Source organism: Coregonus clupeaformis, chromosome 36 (genome assembly GCF_020615455.1).
Source record: "Coregonus clupeaformis isolate EN_2021a chromosome 36, ASM2061545v1, whole genome shotgun sequence".
In the NCBI taxonomy this organism is placed as follows: Eukaryota; Metazoa; Chordata; class Actinopteri; order Salmoniformes; family Salmonidae; genus Coregonus; species Coregonus clupeaformis.
In genome coordinates this window covers 6,560,236-6,581,768 of record NC_059227.1, presented here as the reverse complement: position 1 = coordinate 6,581,768, position 21,533 = coordinate 6,560,236, and the positions used below count along the sequence as shown (strand labels likewise).

Here is a 21,533-nt window from a genome sequence, read left to right as displayed (position 1 = left end):
CGGAAGCGCTCACTGTATTTTTTCATGGCGGTGGGGTACTTCGAACAAGAACACAAGACAAATGCATCTTTGCAACAACGTAGACCTTTATTTGTGAAAAAAAGTACAATACCTCGTCCTTACAAATACGCCTAAGAAAAAACGTTGAACTGAAAAAGAGCATTGTAAGAACGGGAAATAATGTTTCATCGTCATTGAAGAAAAGTATCTATTCATGTAGATTAACGCACCATAGGTTGACAGTGGTCTAAATTCTGATTCATCGTTAACATACGACTAGCACAAACGAGACAAAAGCTACATGTTGTTAATACATCAACAAAATATTGAGAAAGTGAAAATTCAGTACACTTTGTTTTAAAACTTTCCAAAAAACAGTGAACCAAAATAACTGTTGTGTTGTCCGCTAACCATACTACCAAGTTTTCAACCCGTTGGCTCTTCTTGCAAATTTCAATTCTGTTATGATGTGACCTAGTAAATCAAAAATAAATAGCCAACAAAGAGAATTGGTGCTCTTAACCTTCTGCGTGATGTTTGAAGAATTATATTTTTATTCAAATCGCACCACTTTATGCAACATTCAAATAATCCATCAAGGCGAAAGCTCAAGTCTTTTATGTTGCACGCAAAAGAAAAGCATTGTTTTTAATCATTTTCATGTTTTTGTACATGACACTAACAGTTACTGTACAATGCATGTATACATAGAATCAGAATGAATAGAATGGTCAGAGGTACTACTCCCGTTCTATGCATTCTAATTCTATGCATGTATAACTAAATGGTCTACTCAGACACCAGACCACCTCTCCACTCAATATGCCAGCCATAGCACTCTGTTGCCATCTTTTAATGTAGCATTCCTCTGATATAATGTGAACATTCGTGTAGAAAGATGACTAGACTCTTAACTGTGTCATCTCTAGATTATAGACCTGTATCTCTATCGACGATCCTATCAAAATATTAGACTATAAATTGTGCCTTCCTGTATTATACTGATGCTAAAATGTATATTCTATTCTACTGAGCCATTTACTTTATGTTCCTATTCTTATCTTTTATTATTTCTTATTGTTGTTGCATTGTCCAGAAGGAACCTGTAAGCATTTCATTGGATGATGTATTCCATGTGTATCCTGTACCATACGACTAATAAAACATGAAACTATCCTAAAAGAGACTACGCTATTCTGTTCCCACAGACATTGTGAGCTTTTTGGTCAAAGTTATTGTGTTGTGGATGTACTCAAACCTGAGCTAGTTCCTTTAGCAAGCGTTAGCTAGTTCCCTTAGCAAGCGTTAGCTGCATGTATCTGTGTCCATGTCTTTTTGATGTATCCCAAATACCCTCATACCCTTCCTATACATCCCCATACACCCCAAACGCCACCTCATATCCCAACAGTTGACTGACTGACAGTGGTTACCTGGTGATGGATTTTAGGCCGCAACCCGAATGGCACCCTATTGCTTTTATAGTGACCTACCTTTGACCAGGGAATAAGGTACCATTTGGGACACAGACATAACCTGTCATCTGTTACACACTACAGTATATAACAGTAGATTAGTGATCACAACGGTAACAGATCTAAGACCACTGACCCAATCTTTCATTTCCTGTTCTGTTCTTCTTTTCTTTATTACTCAAAGTAGGTTTTGACATCATAACAAGGTGCTTCACACATACACACACACACACACACACCGTAAACCACTGGGACAAAGAAATCACAACATCATTATTCAACAGAACTTGTTTCGCCATTGTCTCTTCTCTGGACAATACAACACAATGAGAAGAAGAGAGGAGAGGAGAAAAACCAAATGAGCATCCACGTGTATATCCACGATGCCTCTACATGTTGATCTAGGGTCCGTTTTGTGTTTTACTAAGACTCAGGGGAAGGCGAGCTGATCCTAGATCTGTGCCTATGGGACAACTTCTACCCTTTAACCAGTAAGGTAGAGGTTGGAAGCTGCCTGGGACAATCCAGCAGAAGGGCAACATCGCCATCTTGTGGAGACAGTTGCAGCTGCGCCCTGCATGTCAACTGACAATGTCCCTGGTTGAAAGAGTGCTGTCTGTCTGTCTGGTCGCCTGTGTGTCTGTCCGTTCGTCTATCCGCCCGTCCGTCTGTCTCTTTATCTGCAGCACTGTGGGCATTCCGTGGCAGAGGACTGAGAATGCGTAAGTACCTTCGGACATCCACAGTAGAGGTCAGGGTTTGGGGGCCGGGGAGGCGAGCTGGGTGGGTTGGTGCCTCTCTCCTACCTGCTGAGGCGAAGCTTGATAGAGTTCTTCACCACTGGAATTGGGTTGGCTGGCAGGAGGGGCACGTCAGACAGGTCCGCACTGACCATTCTCTGAGGGGAGAGTAAGATAATTAAATTGATTAAATTAACAATATAACCAGACCAAAGTGGAACTATAGGACATCTGTAGCCTATTTAGACAGGAACTATGAAAGTGAGAGCCAGACAGACAGAGAGAGAGAGATTAGAGACACATATTTCCCTCAGATTACAGAGATCCACAAAGAATTCGAAAACAAACCCAATTTTGATAAACTCCCTTATCTACTGGGTGAAAAACCACAGTGTGCCATCACAGCAGCATGATTTGTGACCTGTTGCCACAAGAAAAGGGCAACCAGTGAAGAACAAACACCATTGTAAATACAACCCATATTTATTTTCCCATTTGTACTTTAACTATTTGCACATTGTTACAACACTGTATTAAGACATAATATGACATAATATGACATTCTTTTGGAACTTCTGAGTGTAATGTTTACTGTTAATATTTATTGTTTATTTCACTTTTGTTTATTATCTACTTCACTTGCTTTGGCAATGTTAACATACGTTTCCCATGCCAATAAAGCCCTTAAATTGAAATCGAAATGAATTGAGAGACAGAGAGACACAGAGAGAGAGAGAGAGCGAGAGAGAGAGGGAGAGAGAGAGAGCGAGAGACAGAGAGAGAGAGAGAGCGAGAGACAGAGAGCGAGAGACAGAGAGAGAGAGAGCGAGAGACAGAGAGAGAGAGAGCGAGACAGAGAGAGACGCAGAGACAGACAGACAGAGACAGAGATAGACAGACACCGAGAGACAGAGAGAGAGAGAGAGAGAGCTCATACCTTAATATCTGCCTCCATCTTCACTTCCCCTTCAGAAGCAGGCATCTCCTCAGACATACTGTCCTCATTGACCTGTGAACACCAGGACCCACATAACAGTTTATCACAACTATCTAACCATGATAGACAGCAGTTAGTCTCAATTAGCAATAGTGTGAGATTTTGGCAATGAAGCACTTTATCTACTTCCCCAGAGTCATGGATACCATTTTTATGTCTGTGCTAGCCGTTCCGGTAGACGCTAAAACTACCTCTTACAGTTGCTTGCGAAAGTATTCACCCCCCTTGGCATTTTTCCTATTTTGTTGCCTTACAACCTGGAATTCAAATGGATTTTTTTGGGGTTTGTATTTTTTGATTTACACAACACGCCTACCACTTTGAAGATGCAAAATATTTCTTATTGTGAAACAAACAAGAAATAAGACAAAAAAAAACAGAAAACTTGAGCGCGCATAACTATTCACCCCCTCAAAGTCAATACTTTGTAGAGCCACCTTTTGCAGCAATTACAGCTGCAAGTCTCTTGGGGTATGTCTCTATAAGCTTGGCACAACTACCCACTGGGATTTTTCCCCATTCTTCAAGGCAAAACTGCTCCAGCTCCTTTAAGTTGGATGGGTTCTGCTGGTGTACAGCAATCTTTAAGTCATACCACATATTCTCAATTGGATTGAGGTCTTGGCTTTGACTAGGCCATTCCAAGACATTTAAATGTTTAGCCTTAAACCACTCGAGTGTTGCTTTAGCAGTATGCTTAGGGTCATTGTCCTGCTGGAAGGTGAACCTCCATCCCAGGCTCAAATCTCTGGAAGACTGAAACAGGTATCCCTCAAGAATTTCCCTGTGTTTAGCGCCATCCATCATTCCTTCAATTCTGAACAGTTTCCCAGTCCCTGCCGATGAAAAACATCCCCATAGCATGATGCTGCCACCACCATGCTTCACTGTGGGGATGGTGTTCTCAGGGTGATGAGAGGTGTTGGGTTTGCGCCAGACATAGCATTTTCCTTGATGGCCAAAAAGCTCAATTTTAGTCTCATCTGACCAGAGTACCTTCTTCCATATGTTTGGGGAGTCTCCCACATGCCTTTTGGCAAACACCAAACGTGTTTGCTTATTTTTTTCTTTAAGCAATAGCTTTTTTCTGTCCACTCTTCCATAAAGCCCAGCTCTGTGGAGTGTACGGCTTAAAGTGGTCCTATGGACAGATAGTCCAATCTCCGCTGTGGAGCTTTGCAGCTCCTTCAGGGTTATCTTTGGTCTCTTTGTTGCCTCTCTGATTAATGCCCTCCTTGCCTGGTCCGTGAGTTTTGGTGGGCAGCCCTCTCTTGGCAGGTTTGTTGTGGTGCCATATTCTTTCCATTTTTTAATAATGGATTTAATTGTGCTCTGTGGGATGTTCAAAGTTTCAGATATTTTTTTTAACCCAATCCTGATCTGTACTTCTCCACAACTTTGTCCCTGACCTGTTTGGAGAGCTCCTTGGTCTTCATGGTGCCCCTTGCTTAGTGGTGCTGCAGACTCTGGGGCCTTTCAGAACAGGTGTATATATACTGAGATCATGTGACAGATCATGTGACACTTAGATTGCACACAGGTGGACTTTATTTAACAGATTATGTGTCTTCTGAAGGTAATTGGTTGCACCAGATCTTATTTAGGGGCTTCATAGCAAAGGGGGTGAATACATATGCACGCACCACTTTTCCATTATTAATTTTTTTACAATTTCTTGAAACAAGTTATTTTTTTCCTTTCACTTCACCAATTTGGAATATTTTGTGTATGTCCATTACATGACATCCAAATAAAAATCCATTTAAATTACAGTTTGTAATGCAACAAAATAGGAAAAACACCAAGGGGGATGAATACTTTTGCAAGGCACTGTCCATCCTTCATACGGGACGCAGAGACATAAAAATGGTCTCCACAAGTTCATCTGACTCTTCAAAATCTAGCACTATCCCTTTAATAGATGCTACTTATAATATCATCAGGAAGATAAGATTACAACAATTAATATATTTATACATGATGATGTGACACTATGGATAAGCTTGTTGCGTACCTGTGCCTCCACAGTGGTGCAATCCTCTCCCTCTCTAGGAGTTGCAGCACCATCCTCTGGGACTGGGGAGGGGTCCTCCTTCATCTGGTGCTCCTCCTCGGGGCTCTCCTCCTCCAGCATCTCCCGGTGAGGGGTCTGGGGGGCAGCTGGGGGGCCCATGGTGGGGGGAGTAGAGGGGGTCAGGCTTGTGGGGACTGGGTCTCCTGAAGGATTTTTCTCAGTGGCTGAATCCTACAAGGAAGAGAAGTTTATCAGTAAAAAAAATATATATTTACTAGATCAATAAAATGCTCCCCACTACCAGTGTCGGGAGTAACGTGTTACATATTTCAGATTACTTTTATGAGTAACGGAGTTAAGTAACGTGTTAATTGGGTAATATTATTACAGTTACTTTGTCAAACAACACGTGGTTACTTTCAGAAATCATATCTCTACCGGGCGACTTGTTTCCTCATTTAGTTATTGAGCGAGCGGAGAAAGGCTGTCTGGAGAAATGTCCTGACAGCTGCTGCCCATAGAAATGTATAGAGGGCACAACCCTAATCTTTGCCATTGATCGCTTCTCTGATAGCAAAGCCCATAGAGGGCTTTCCCGTCTAGTGGGAAGCGTGCCCTCTATACATCTCTATGGGTCCGTGTACGTGCGGTCTATAACCAGAACTGGCAGCTCGAGAGAAAGATTTTGAATGAAAAGATAGAAAATCTGTACAGATGTTTGTCTTACAGTATATACATGGCTAATTCAGCAGCCCATATGATAGCGCAGCACATGTAGACCAGCACAGGAAAGCAGCGCCACAGATGAAAGGAGAAAGTAGTGATCAAAGCTGAGTTGGTAAGTAGTCTATCTTTGGTAGATCGTCCTTGGTCCTCCCTGTTACTTTCGTTTTTTTTTTAACTAATCCCAACACTGCCCACCACTATGCCAGAAATAAGTGACAAATATGTAGACAGAGGAGGGGAGGTGTCTCAAAATGCCAGCAAACAGTTGGAACAAAACAGAACATATATGGAATATGCATTTTACTGTATTATCTGTAAACTCCGGGCTTCACAATGAAAATTAATTTCTCTACTGGGACAATAAAGATTGAATACCTCAGCGTCTGATTTGAACCTCTTCCTCTCTTCCTGCATAGGAGAGCCAGGTCTCTTCACAGCTGGGGGACACATGGTGGAAGCTGGGGCCTCAGGCTGGCTGGCTGCAGCGGCGATGGGACTGGGAGGGGGACCTAGTGGGCCACTCTTCACTGGGGTCGACGTGGGCACAGTGGCTGGCACGGCCGTGGGGGAGGGCACTGACATGCTGTTGTCACTGTCCAGCGATAGGTCCAGACTACTGTCATTCATCTGACGAAGCCCCTCTGTGGAGTGCTGCAGAACAGAACAAAATGCCATGGGTTACAACACAATACTGTAAGCAAGCATGTAGTCAGTCAAGAGACCGTTGTGAAAAGCAGAATATAAACACACTATAAATTAAATCTGTTACACCTCTATAGTTAAAAAGTAGGAGCTGAAGGTGCACATCCAAATGGTTAATGAGGTGCAGACTAACGGACCATGAATTACAATAAGAATGAATCACATATAGCTACAGGTAGAGGAGGAGGAAGCCTGTCGTACCTTCCTTCGTTTGGGCATGACCAGGTTGGGCAGTAGCTGGTGCAGTTGTCTCCTCTTCACATGCATGGCCTGGATCTTCATGTCCACCTCAAACATCTTGCTGTTCATCGCCTGGCGGTACACTGCAGGAAACATTTAGAAGATAACAATGATTACGGTCCTTTTTATATAACATTAACAGGCTAGTTTGTGTCAAATAATAGAACTAGACACAAATGCAGAAAACATCACAAATATCCTTTCAAATTCGACATTCCAGAGTTGAATTGAGTAAGGTGATCATGCCTGTGTCAGTAAAAGACTGGATGTCAATGGTCAGGTCAACGTTGAGGTTCTCTGATGCCTCCATCTTCTTAAAGATGACCCCTATCACCCACATGGTGCTGACCTCCTCTCTGGAAAAGAATGAAAGACAGGTGAAAAATGTCCATGGTCAAGTAAGCGCTTACTACAATCTCGCATAGAAAACCTTTAATATACTCACTTCTCCCTGCTTTCCTTGGGTCCAGGGAATGACTGGGGGTTGACATGGGCCAACGTTATGAACTCATTCTTCTCCAGGTTTCCTACTAGGATCCTGATCTTGGACTCAACCAGACCAACCCTGCCAGGACAGAGAAAACCACACTTTTCATAATGTATTCCCCAACAGTAGGCTAATAAGAGCAACATTGAAATGGATGAAAAATGTAATACACTGTGTCTCCACCCTAATTCATTGTCATATAATCTCATTCACATTCCAAGGTTTTTCCAGTGCTTTTTTTTTTCTCTCCAGTCAGTACTCACCACTCGAGGTGCTGCTTCTCGGTGGGGGCGCTTGCTAGCAACACAATATAATGCCTTGGAACATAAGAAACAGAACAATACCATTACACCCTAAAGACAGCAGCCAGGCAACGAACCCAGGCTAGGAGAGAGCCCCAGGCCAGGAGAGAGCCCCAGGCCCCAGGCTAGGAGAGAGCCCCAGGCCCCAGGCTAGGAGACAGTCCCAGGCTAGGAGACAGTCCCAGGCCCCAGGCACAGAGGGGGCCCGGACCAGATTTGTTTTATTTACTTTTTATTTAACTAGGCAGGTCAGTTAAGAACAAATTCTTATTTACAATGACGGCCTACACCGGCCAAACCCAGACGACGCTGGGACAATTGTGCGCTGCCCTATGGGACTCCCAATCACAGCCGGTTGTGATACAGCCTGGAATCGAACCAGGGGGTCTGTAGTGACGCCTCAAGCACTGAGATGCAGTGCCTTAGACCGCTGCACCACTCGGGAGCCCAGATCACCCAGCCCTCACCACAACAGGTCATGGAAATAGGTTTCTTTGTAACACACTTCTCTCAAATGAAACAGCTAAAAACTACATGACTAATACCAACGTCCGTGTTTTAAGGCAATAAATTATATTGACACACAAAATGTCCTTAGCTGAACACACACGCAGTCGTCTTTTACACAAACATGTCAGAGTAATGGCTACAAACGCTCCACAGCAAATCAAATTAGCCAGAGAAAACCAACCGAACTACCAAGATCATTAATTTACCAGATCATCTTCACGTCGACTGAGAATGAACCTAATTCAGTGTAAAATATATCTTCCACAATATTCAAGTATCCTGAAAGTCACTGTTACTATATTATAACTGAGCAAAAGTATTCACTTACATTCTTGTCTGCCTATATGCAGTTACCACAGTAGCACCAAACAAAGTTATTTCTGTGCTTTGTCTGGAATAGCTCTGCCTGTCACCTGTTGAAAACCCACACTACCTCACTGTTCGTCCAATCACAGGAGCCCGTGCTTGTTCTGATTATTTCCCATTAGGTTGAATATTATAAAATTGGATTACATTGACAAGCAGATGAATGGAAAGGAAAGATTTTTCATTTTCAGGCCACGTTGAAAATAAAAAGGTCTGAGCCCAGGACGAATGATTGATTTATTCAAACAACAGTACAGAGAAACCAGTGCAGTAACAAGCAGGGCGCCAGCCAGATCAGATGGTCTGATTCTGAAGTATGTTAATTAAGCCTGATGTGTGAAAGGGTCAAACCTGGATAACAATCTCTAGCGTAATAACGTTTGTCTCCTCCAACACTGCAGTCCAATCCACAGGCTGGATATATACTGTCTCCTCTAAGACTGCAGTCCAATCCACAGGCTGGATATATACTGTCTCCTCTAAGACTGCAGTCCAATCCACAGGCTGGATATATACGGTCTCCTCTAACACTGCAGTCCAATCCACAGGCTGGATATATACTGTCTCCTCTAAGACTGCAGTCCAATCCACAGGCTGGATATATACTGTCTCCTCTAAGACTGCAGTCCAATCCACAGGCTGGATATATACTGTCTCCTCTAAGACTGCAGTCCAATCCACAGGCTGGATATATACGGTCTCCTCTAACACTGCAGTCCAATCCACAGGCTGGATATATACTGTCTCCTCTAAGACTGCAGTCCAATCCACAGGCTGGATATATACTGTCTCCTCTAAGACTGCAGTCCAACCACAGGCTGGATTTATTTAATCACTTTAAATTGTATCCATTTTTTCAGGCTCTCCAGTGCAGTCAAACGACAGTCCAGAATGTGCTGATGCATGTTCCCCTTTCCTCTGTCAGCAACCCAGAGGATGAGGAGCTGTGCTTAAGCCACGGTGTGCTTAAGGCAATACATCAAATGTTCTGAAACTTTTCTGTCAAAGAAAGGGTGGCTGGATCAAACTGATTTCCCAAAAGACTGAGGGTATTTTATTTAAAATTGAGAGCTTCGGGAATGGAAGATTTAGGTAAATGAAGGGGATTGGAACACGAGTCAATTGGGAAGCAAAATGATTGGCATTTTGCAAATAGGTCTGCATGTTGATTGGGGCTGCAAAGGGAGAAATGTATCCTCTTCCAAGGACAATGCCTCTTGGGTAACAGAACTGTGGCCACTGTTCTAGGCTAGCATCATGCTCTTGCATATTACTGATAAACCAATTAACAAGTGACCTATTCAGCTTTACTTTTCACTTCAGATTTCAACATTCAAGTACATATCTCAAGATTGAGCAGAACTGATGAGTGAAAAGGGAATCCAGGGTGTGAGTTAGTGAGCTGTATCTATAAATTACCCACATGTATAGAATGAAACTGAAAGATCCAATGACTTAAATGTTGTATTCTTCACATGGCTTCCTGCTAGCGCGGTGTTACAATTTACAGATTTTATCATGATCAAAAACTTGATAAGGAAAATAAAAAACATGTCTACAAAATGAAGACTAACAAGAAATACATAGTGCAAATTGTTAACTAAAGCATTTTATTTGGGAAGTAGATGTACAGTATAATAAGGAAACCTTACAGCTGAAGTACCCACCTTTAGTAAGATATTAAAATATACAAACATCAAATATTGAGTTGTGCTTACATTAGAGGCACAGTCTATACTTAATAGTAGTGATCATACTGGGCTTCAGGCACTGCATAACATTAACATTGTATTTGCTTTTATGATCATTGTTTTGTGAATCAAAGAGGGTGCTTAGGCCAGAAGAAAGCATATTTTGAGTCTTGTCTGTTAGCCTGAAGTGTTTATTTAATAATAAAAATAATGCAAACTGAATGAGTCGATTACACATAAAAGGGGAACAAGAGAACTTCACATTTACTGAAAAGGTGCAAGTGAGGTGGTGGTGTATTTTGAAAATCGAAATCTTTATTGAAATAGTTGGTTTGTCTCACCATGCGTGTCCCACAGGATAAGCTGCTTAATACATACTTGTATTTCTGAAAGAAGTTTGGTGCTTCAAATAGTTTCGACCACTCTGCTTTATTCTGCAATATTTCATCTGTGATGGCCAGACCTGTGGAGGGAAGGAGGAAGGACAACGTGTTTAACAACGAGGAGAACCAAAGGAAAACTACAGATGAGACAACTTATCTAGGCTACAAGCCGGACGTTAGGAACCCCTTGAGAAAAGAAAAGACTTCCGACAAGGCTGAATTTACTTTTTTTGACATAGGCACAACTTACATTTGATGAAACTTCCCTTTGACATCAATGGATCATTTATGTGAATGTTTGAGTAAGTTTCTTGCTCAAGGCTCTTAAGTTAGGACTCTGGCCTGAAGGGTTTTGTATGAAGAGAATTCCGTTTCAGAGGGACTACACAGAGGTGTGAATGCAAAGGCTTGCGTATGAAGTTAGAATTCGAGACGGCTTTACGGACCGTGTTTGAACTCGTCCACCATGACGGCACGTGTGGAGGCAGAGACGTTGTAGGTGGAGTTCTGCTGGGGGTAGGCTGGTGTGATGATGGGCATCAGGTGATACCGGTCACTGGGGGTCACCTGGAACAACAGATAGGACACTTAGAGCCAATTAAAAACCTTCCACCACATGCAGAAGGGGTCACTTGGAACGATAGAACTCTGAGAATGTGTGTGACTATCTTTGAGGTAGTGATTTGAAGCCTCTAATGCATCTGAATCAAATGTGTTTGTACTGGAACAGGTAAAAGAAGTGGGACTGACTGGGGGGGGGGTACAGGTCACAGGAAAATAAAACGTGGCCCTAGACATTAAATGGTTAACACCAGTGGGATATGTACTGGAGGAACTGGTGTTTTTAGTGTAGTGTCCTTAACATGGCAGCTCTGCTACTAAAACGCTTAAGGCAGTTAAGTTCATGTTTATGACAGTCCTTGATGTACAGTGCATTCATTTGTAAAGTATTCAGACCCCTTGACTTTTTCCACATTGTTACATTACAGCCTTATTCTAAAATGAATTACATTATTTTTTTAATCCTCAATCTACACACAATACCCCATAATGACAAAGCAAAAACAGGTTTTTAGAAATGTTAGGCGATTTATTAAAAACAAAAAGAACAGAAATACCTTATTTACATAAGTATTCAGACCCTTTGCTATGAGACTCGAAATTGAGCTCAGGTGCATCCTGTTTCCATTGATCATACTGGAGATGTTTCTACAACTTGACTGGAGTCCACCTGTGGTAAATTCAATTGATTGGACATGATTTGGAAAGGCACACACCTGTCTATATAAAGGTCCCACAGTTGACAGTGCATGTCAGAGCAAAAACCAAGCCATGAGGTCGAAGGAATTGTCCGTAGAGCTCTGAGACAGGATTGTGTCGAGACACAGATCTGGGGAAGGGTACCAAAAAATGTCTGCAGAATTGAAGGTCTCCAAGAACACAGTGGCCTCCATCATTCTTAAATGGAAGAAGTTTGGAACCAACAAGACTCTTCCTAGAGCTGGCCGCCCGGCCAAACTGAGCAATCGGGGGAGAAGGGCCTTGGTCTGACAGAGCTCCAGTTCCTCTGTGGAGATGGGAGAACCTTCCAGAATGACAACCATTTCTGCAGCACTCCACAAATCAGGCCTTTATGGTAGATTAGCCAGACGGAAGCCACTCCTCAGTAAAAGGCACATGACAGCCCGCTTGGAGTTTGCCAAAAGGTACCTAAAGGACTCTCAGACCATGAGAAACAAGATTCTCTGGTCTGATTAAACCAAGATTGAACTCTTTGGCCTGAATGCCAAATGTCACATCTGGAGGAAACCTGGCACCATCCCTACGGCGAAGCATGGTGGTGGTGGCAGCATCATGCTGTGGGGATGTTTTTCAGCGGCAGGGACTGGGAGACTAGTCAGGATCGAGGGAAAGATGAACGGAGCAAAGTACAGAAAGATCCTTGATGAAATCCTGCTCCAGAGCACTCAGGACCTCAGACTGGGGCGAAGGTTTACCTTCCAACAGGACAACGACCCTAAGCACACAGCCAAAACAACGGAGTGGCTTCGGGACAAATCTCGGAATGTCCTTGAGTGGCTCAGCCAGAGCCCGGACTTGAACCCGATCGAACATCTCTGGAGAGACCTGAAAATAACTGTGCAGTGACGCTCCCCACTCAACCTGACAGAGCTTGAGAGGATCTACAGAGAAGAATGGGAGAAACTCCCTAAATACAGGTGTGCCAAGCTTGTAGCATCATACCCAAGAAGACTCGAGGCTGTAATCGCTGCCAAAGGTGCTTCAACAAAGTACTGAGTAAAGGGTCTGAATACTTACGTAAATGTGATCTGTTTTTTTATTTGTAATAAATTTGCACACATTTCTAAAAACCTGTTTGCTTTGTCTTTATGGGGTATTGTGTGTAGATTGAGGGGGGAAAAAACTATTTAATCAATTTTAGGATAAGGCTATAACTTAACAAAATGTGGAAAAAGTCAAGGGGCCTGAATACTTTCCGAATGCACTGTATCAGTGTTGCTCAGGACAGGACTAGTATCAGTATGAACAAATCTTGTTATTATGGATCAACATTACCCTGGGGTCCCAGACTGGCAAATTGAGGTTGCAGTCCTCTGGCTGCTTCAGGAGAACAGGGTTAGGCCATTCCCTGCATAACACAAACACAAGTTTAATTTAGTGTGATGGTACAGACCAAGTATACCAGTAGGTCAGTCAGTCAACCCTTTACACACGCCATCTTGTTTCACTATGTTCCTAATAAAAACAGTAGTAATACAGCTGCCACAAGCACCAAGGAGTGAGAAAATGAGATGACAATGTAGAGAGAGAGATCTATGGAAACTATGGAAACAGAGCACGTCCGAAAGAGAGCGACTGCTCACCACTTAGAGAAGACCAGGAAGAACTTGTGTACGAGGGTGGAGGCCACAGCGTTGGGGTAGAGCTGGCAGGTCCTGGCTACCAGCATGGCCCAGGAGACGCCACCCAGGAAGCCCAGGATGTTACTGTAGATGTTATGACCTATGGGAGAACAATAACATAACAGTATATATATATACAGTGGGGAAAAAAAGTATTTAGTCAGCCACCAATTGTGCAAGTTCTCCCACTTAAAAAGATGAGAGAGGCCTGTAATTTTCATCATAGGTACACGTCAACTATGACAGACAAAATGAGGAAAAAAAATCCAGAAAATCGCATTGTAGGATTTTTAATGAATTTATTTGCAAATTATGGTGGAAAATAAGTATTTGGTCAATAACAAAAGTTTCTCAATACTTTGTTATATACCCTTTGTTGGCAATGACACAGGTCAAACGTTTTCTGTAAGTCTTCACAAGGTTTTCACACACTGTTGCTGGTATTTTGGCCCATTCCTCCATGCAGATCTCCTCTAGAGCAGTGATGTTTTGGGGCTGTTGCTGGGCAACACGGACTTTCAACTCCCTCCAAAGATTTTCTATGGGGTTGAGATCTGGAGACTGGCTAGGCCACTCCAGGACCTTGAAATGCTTCTTACGAAGCCACTCCTTCGTTGCCCGGGCGGTGTGTTTGGGATCATTGTCATGCTGAAAGACCCAGCCACGTTTCATCTTCAATGCCCTTGCTGATGGAAGGAGGTTATCACTCAAAATCTCACGATACATGGCCCCATTCATTATTTCCTTTACACGGATCAGTCGTCCTGGTCCCTTTGCAGAAAAAACAGCCCCAAAGCATGATGTTTCCACCCCCATGCTTCACAGTAGGTATGGTGTTCTTTGGATGCAACTCAGCATTCTTTGTCCTCCAAACACGACGAGTTGAGTTTTTACCAAAAAAGTTATATTTTGGTTTCATCTGACCATATGACATTCTCCCAATCTTCTTCTGGATCATACAAATGCACTCTAGCAAACTTCAGACGGGCCTGGACATGTACTGGCTTAAGCAGGGGGACACGTCTGGCACTGCAGGATTTGAGTCCCTGGCGGCGTAGTGTGTTACTGATGGTAGGCTTTGTTACTTTGGTCCCAGCTCTCTGCAGGTCATTCACTAGGTCCCCCGTGTGGTTCTGGGATTTTTGCTCACCGTTCTTGTGATCATTTTGACCCCACTGGGTGAGATCTTGCGTGGAGCCCCAGATCGAGGGGAGATTATCAGTGGTCTTGTATGTATTCCATTTCCTAATAATTGCTCCCACAGTTGATTTCTTCAAACCAAGCTGCTTACCTATTGCAGATTCAGTCTTCCCAGCCTGGTGCAGGTCTACAATTTTGTTTCTGGTGTCCTTTGACAGCTCTTTGGTCTTGGCCATAGTGGAGTTTGGAGTGTGACTGTTTGAGGTTGTGGACAGGTGTCTTTTATACTCATAACAAGTTCAAACAGGTGCCATTAATACAGGTAACGAGTGGAGGACAGAGGAGCCTCTTAAAGAAGAAGTTACAGGTCTGTGAGAGCCAGAAATCTTGCTTGTTTGTAGGTGACCAAATACTTATTTTCCACCATAATTTGCAAATAAATTCATTAAAAATCCTACAATGTGATTTTCTGGATTTTTTTTCCTCAATTTGTCTGTCATAGTTGACGTGTACCTATGATGAAAATTACAGGCCTCTCTCATCTTTTTAAGTGGGAGAACTTGCACAATTGGTGGCTGACTAAATACTTTTTTTCCCCACTGTAAATAAATATAAATAAATGGCTTTGGGGTAGAGCTGGCAGGTCCTGGCTACCAGCATGGCCCAGGAGACGCCACCCAGGAAGCCCAGGATGTTACTGTAGATGTTATGACCTATGGGAGAACAATAACATAACAGTATATATATATATATATATATATATATATAAAAATGGCTTTGGGGTAGAGCTGGCAGGTCCTGGCTACCAGCATGGCCCAGGAGACTCCACCCAGGAAGTTGCTGTAGATGTTATGACCTTGGGGAGGACATATCACTTTAGATTGTGTAGATTTAGTTTGGTTGTTGTTGCTGACCTAATGGGGCGGCAGGTAGCTTAGTGGGTAAGAGCGTTGTGCCAGTAACCGAAAGGTCGCTGGTTCTAATCCCCGAGCCGACTAGGTGAAAAATCTGTCGATGTGCCCTTAAGCAAGGCACTTAACCCTAATTGCTCCTGTAAGTCCCTCTGGATAAGGGCATCTGCTAAATGACTAAAATGTAATGTAAAATGTAATAAGTGCATTACATCAAGGACCATCAGGCACCAGTGTCATTTTTCTGATTTTGCAATGCAAAAGGCAATTCCTTGATGTTTCTGCCTTGCCTCCCAATAAGCTTGGCGATGCTTATACCATATAATTTACATCTATCTAGTTCCTAAAGATCACCAAAAGGGTTGGGGGGGCTTGGGATGTTTTTTGGATTGGGCTTAGTTATGCACCTGGCCTAGCCTACAAGCCAGTGAGTGACTCTCTGCGGATGTTGTTCCCACAAGACAAAACATGATTGGACAGTTGGTTGCCATGCAGCGTACGCAAGCCAAACAAATTCACCGTGGCCACGAGGGGCGTGGTCTGTCCTGTGTAAAAATGCCGTGACTCACTGTTTTATTTTAGAGGCTAATACTGTTTAGGGAATAGGACCTGAAGGCTGTCAGTTTGGGTCCAGCATGTTGACATGTCATTAGTGTTGTGGCTGTCATTAGAGTGAGATAATCCCACCTGCCTAGCCACAACAGTGTTGGTCCCTCCGTGTTACACAGCAAGACGTACAAACTGATAAGAGTACACACACACAGGGACCAACTCAAACACACCGGTAGACACATACACACGCTTACAGGAGATGCCGACTCAACACACAGTTATGTTTCCACCAAGGCAAATGATTGTGCTACTACGCTTGACGCTAGGCAACTCACGTTTAGCCCACAGCTTGATGGTCCTCAGCGTCAGTCTGAAGTTCTCAATGTTGGGCACAAGGTGGAGGATCTCATCTGTAACTCTGCAACCTGAAAACATAACGTCAAGCCATTATGGTCCCCACTCCTCACTCACAATAGAGACGGACAGGTACGACACAGACAATGCAGAGAGATTACTTGAATTCTACAACACAGCAGTTGCTTTCAACTAAGTGTAGGTAGGGTCAGAGGTGAACCAACAACCAATTGTTAGACCCTGTATTTTTAACACAGATCAGATATCACTGTTTATAGTGCAACATCAGTGACGTGAGATACCGTTCAGCAGATTATTTTTATCCAAAGAGACTTACAGTACAGTGTATACATTTTACCATTTGTGACCCCAGCGATAATCGAACCACGACACTGTTGTTGACAGCGGCACGCTTTTACCAACTGAACCACACAGGACCACAGCTCAGTGGATGCAAAGAGCTCAGTGTTACCGTTAAGACTCCTGATGCAGCGGATGTCAAGGTTCTTCAGCAGCCCGTCATCTCGGAGGTCCAGACTCTCTGGGATGGTTTGCAACGCTAACCGGGCAAACAGGATGTCAATCTAGAAATATACAAAACTCATGGACATTTAAAAAAGCAGCAAATCTCATTTCATATTGGATGAACTGAACCAACTTCGCCCAGTTTTCTTGCAATAATCAAAATGGTCACATTTAGGCCTAGAATACAATCATAAACAAATACTTTCAAACATCACACCTCAATGCTGTCGAAAGACAGCTTTATCACCGGGACAAATGCCTCCTCAACAGCCTGGAAAAAAAGAGAACAGTTGATGAACAGTCTGCACCTCGTTAACTTTTGGGTACACATCTTCACCTCCTAGTCTACCAACACCATGGAAGAATCTTTATTACGCTGCCTTGATTCCTCGCATCCTTCTCAAAACCCATTGGATGAGAAGGTCAGAGGGGCGGGGCCTCTTACCTTCTCATCCAATGGGTTTTGAAAAGGAGGCAAGGAAAGAAAATGCGAGGAATCAAGGCAATGTAATAGAGATTGTCCAGATACCCACCCTCAAATCTTTGACCTCCTCTTGCTCTTTCAGCTTTTCCAGGAACGAGGAGAAGAAGTCTGTTCTCTCCACATGACGAGGAGCCACACACAGGGCGTCAATGTCAGCACCTACACCAGGACAAGAGATATCAATTCATTTTTTTTTTTAAAGGTCATTTCGGTGGTACGGCATTTTGTGCAAAAATGTTACCAGTGTGGTGTGACCATGCTGTGTTTAATAATAATAAATACTATTTTATATAGTGCTTTACATTACGAAGAGAATCTCAAAAGGTGCTTTAAAAACCAAACAGGAGAAAATGTTTTGAAACCGAAAACAAGTGTTGCTATTGGACAAGTCCTCCTAAGAGGACTACGTCAAAATGGAAAGGCTGACTGCACAATAGTTCAGCCTTCCTTCAGTGTGGATCCAAATGTATTAACCACAACTCAAGACCCTGCATCCCTCCTAAAGCTGACATAATTACCTTTAGTGTGAACTCCTAACCTGTGGGATCCAAATGTATTAACCACAACTCAAGACCCTGCATCCCTCCTAAAGCTGACATAATTACCTTTAGTGTGAACTCCTAACCTGTAGGATCCAAATGTGAAGATCTTCCCTCCAACAGTTTCAATCACTGAGGCAGGCAGATTCTAGGAGGAAAAAAAACAGTACATTCAATCATTAGAACCTGTTGCATCATGGGTAGGCAACACTGCCTTGCTGTTGTAATATCATCCAAATATTATCTGTGTCCCAAATGGCACCCTATTCCATTTATAGTGCAGAGCCCTGGTCAAAAGTAGTGCACTAAAAAGGGAATACAGTGACAGTTGGGACACACCCACGGATCACCAGACCCCTGCTGTATCAGAGCGAACTGTCAGAAGGAGGAAGTAAAAGCATACCTTTGTCTCACTGACGTCACGGATCCATTCCTTCACTAGTGTGTTCAGTTTTCCCAACACATGTATTCTATGGAAAACAAGGCATGATTTAGAGGAAGTCTTTGGTATTTTTACATTTAAAAAATCATAAATAACTACACAAGTATGGCACTTTATAACCACAAATACAGTTTACCTAGTATTGACCGAAACACCAACCTAAGAATAATTGACTGATGTACTGGCAAGATATTGGATAAAGTTATTCTTCTCTTCCTACTACCACCACCACCACCACTACTACTATTTACATTTGAGTCATTTAGCAGACGCTCCTATCCAGAGCGACTTACAGTTAGTGAGTGCATATATTTTTCATACTCTACAACTCCTAATAGACCTCATCCTACTACCACCACTACTCCTAATAGACCTCATCCTACTACCACCACTACTCCTAATAGACCTCATCCTACTACCACCACTACTCCTAATAGACCTCATCCTACTACCACCACTACTCCTAATAGACCTCATCCTACTACCACCACTACTCCTAATAGACCTCATCCTACTACCACCACTACTCCTAATAGACCTCATCCTACTACCACCACTACTCCTAATAGACCTCATCCTACTACCACCACTACTCCTAATAGACCTCATCCTACTACCACCACTACTCCTAATAGACCTCATCCTACTACCACCACTACTCCTAATAGACCTCATCCTACTACCACCACGTCTACTACCACTCCTAATAGGCCTTGATGCAACTTGTGTCCATTCTAACATGACCATTCAGCCTACTAGTGACAACCATCCTACCTGCGCTGTAGTTCCAGCTCCTCTTCGAACACCCCGTATGGTTTCAGGGCCTCAGTCAGGCTGTGTGTGAGGGCCAGGTCAGACTCCTTGGCTTGGGCCAGGCTGATAGGAGACGTGATCCCATAGTGCTTGGGCGTCTCCCGACCCAACAACACCTGGTTAGTAGTCGGACTGAAAACAGGACAGATGTGGTTGTGATCAGAATCAGAAGACTTTATAGCCATGCAACAAACGTTACTAGGAATTTATCTTGGTGTTGTGCAAAGAAACACATAAACAGCAATACAAATAAAGGATTTGAATATCAATACAAATATTAATGATAACCCGTACAGAAAGAGCTCCATGGCATCAGAAAGCACATAGCTAGCTACAACTGTTGCTCCTACTGTGTGCTTTTAGCTTATTTCTATATACCGATTTACATAGCTACATTGCTTTCTGTGGTTTGTTTGAATGTGGTGGTGGTAGAGGCAAACGGACATACAGTAGGTAGGTGTACATCTAAATGTTGGTCTCTGGGTAAAAACAAGTGTATTCTTCTCATTCCTCGTACTTTATAGTTAAATGTGTTTTGACTGTGTTTGGGTGTAAAGCACCAATAAGGAACTCAACATCAACTTGGTGACCTATTGTACAGTTTCATGTTGACATGACATTGCAATTGTGAAAGACAAACATTTTCTGTATGCCTTATTCTGTCCCGTTACAATGCACAAAAAGGTAGGAACTACGACTCCCAAAACTTGATTTGTCCTCCCCAATTATGATGGCATCGGCTATAGGTTCGTGTCAGATATAGCTAAAAAACAACAACAATGTAACTTACTTAAGTAATCTACCAGATGAATATGATCATGATTAGTTTCAGAGAATGATTACAAACTGAAGTTACGTCTTACAACAGACAACATGCAATATTGCAAATGTTCCGTCACGTGCACTGATGGTTCGTTAACTACTTCTGAGGATATTCATTGAACGTTACACTTCAACAACCTGGACACTAGTAAACACGTAGTTAGCAGTCAATTGTGATTTGGTAACTAGCTAGGTAACGTTACGTGGTCACAAAATAGCAATTTACCGCTGTGCCGAATTGCGGCGTGCTAGCTAAAATAACTAGCTAGCGTGCGTTGTTATGCTAACATTACTAGCTACAAAATGCAGCTAAGTGGCTTGATACAGTTTGCACCTTTTCAATAACCTTTACATTACTAGACTAGAATATCAGACCTACGTAACGTTAGCTAGCCAATACTCAAAACAATATTTCAATACCATTTCCCGCTACACAACCTGCTAGCTATTTATTTTTTTTGCAAACATGGACTGGCTACCTCGCATCGGTAGGCCCAATACCCATTCCGAAACTAACCACACACTCAGTACATATTGTCCACGGAAGGGAGATACTTACAAGGGCATTGTAACAACCTCCAGCAAGTCCAATCAGCCCCCCCAAAATTCCCTTCTCATACTCGTTTCTTCTTTTTCATCAAACTTAGCTAGCTAGCCAGCGATGTTATTTCTTTACCCAGCAACGGAGCAGTGGAATTTGCACCTTTTGTGTCCACTGAACATGGCGCGTGTGCAGCTGTGCTGTCACCGCAAAAACCGCAACCTTGAGAGGGTGGGTGTGTTGTGTGACCGTCATGACGTATTGCACAATTTTATTTTATCACATGGGAACTGTAGTCCTTTACATTTTCGATTAGGATTGTGGACTTCAACCGCCTGTATTCAATCGAGAGATATGCTACGCGACTAGCCTCATGTCATGAATATGCATAGCCATCTCGAGACAACTCTGATATAAAGTGTGGGTTTTTTCTTCAAAGTTGACGGACTGTCACGTGTCCTACTTATATCAGTACACTCGTAACAACTTAAGCATTACAAAACGTATATTCGATCAAATAAACCTCACGTAGCAAATAAGCCATTCATTTTTTTGTTGACCGAATTCGACACGCTCTCTTTGACCTCCATACAAAAACTCCTTGCTTGGTAGGCAGAAAAACCGCCACCTGATGGAGGGAGACAGATTTTCCGCCTAGTTGGGCCTCTCTCTCTTCCTCTTCCTCTCTGGCCATAGTGGCCAAAAGTCTATTTTAGCATGGGCACTCTATAATGGCACAGGTATAAAGATGAGTCCTCTATCTATCTCTACAGTTCCACCTCTGCAGAATGACATGGGGAATTTCTCGTTTCAGCAAAAATCTGGCCAAATCCCAAATCAACCCCTAGCCCAG

General features: G+C 42.9%; 1 protein-coding gene across 1 annotated transcript; it reads right to left on the bottom strand.

Moving 5' to 3' along the window:
- Nucleotides 1-1,313: 1,313 nt before the first annotated feature.
- Nucleotides 1,314-20,900, bottom strand: LOC121552674 (poly(A) polymerase type 3). The gene is made up of 21 exons (XM_045211239.1): nucleotides 20,699-20,900; nucleotides 19,279-19,449; nucleotides 18,466-18,532; nucleotides 18,129-18,210; nucleotides 17,573-17,682; nucleotides 17,257-17,310; nucleotides 16,987-17,098; nucleotides 16,496-16,585; nucleotides 15,328-15,410; nucleotides 13,519-13,574; nucleotides 13,211-13,283; nucleotides 11,080-11,200; nucleotides 10,629-10,713; nucleotides 7,645-7,698; nucleotides 7,340-7,459; nucleotides 7,141-7,250; nucleotides 6,856-6,977; nucleotides 6,328-6,603; nucleotides 5,227-5,457; nucleotides 3,153-3,224; nucleotides 1,314-2,373 (listed from the first exon to the last, which is right to left on the bottom strand). Exons 1-21 carry the CDS (start codon nucleotides 20,704-20,706, stop codon nucleotides 2,278-2,280), a joined length of 2,193 nt encoding a protein of 730 aa, XP_045067174.1. The 5' UTR covers nucleotides 20,707-20,900; the 3' UTR covers nucleotides 1,314-2,277.
- Nucleotides 20,901-21,533: the final 633 nt, after the last annotated feature.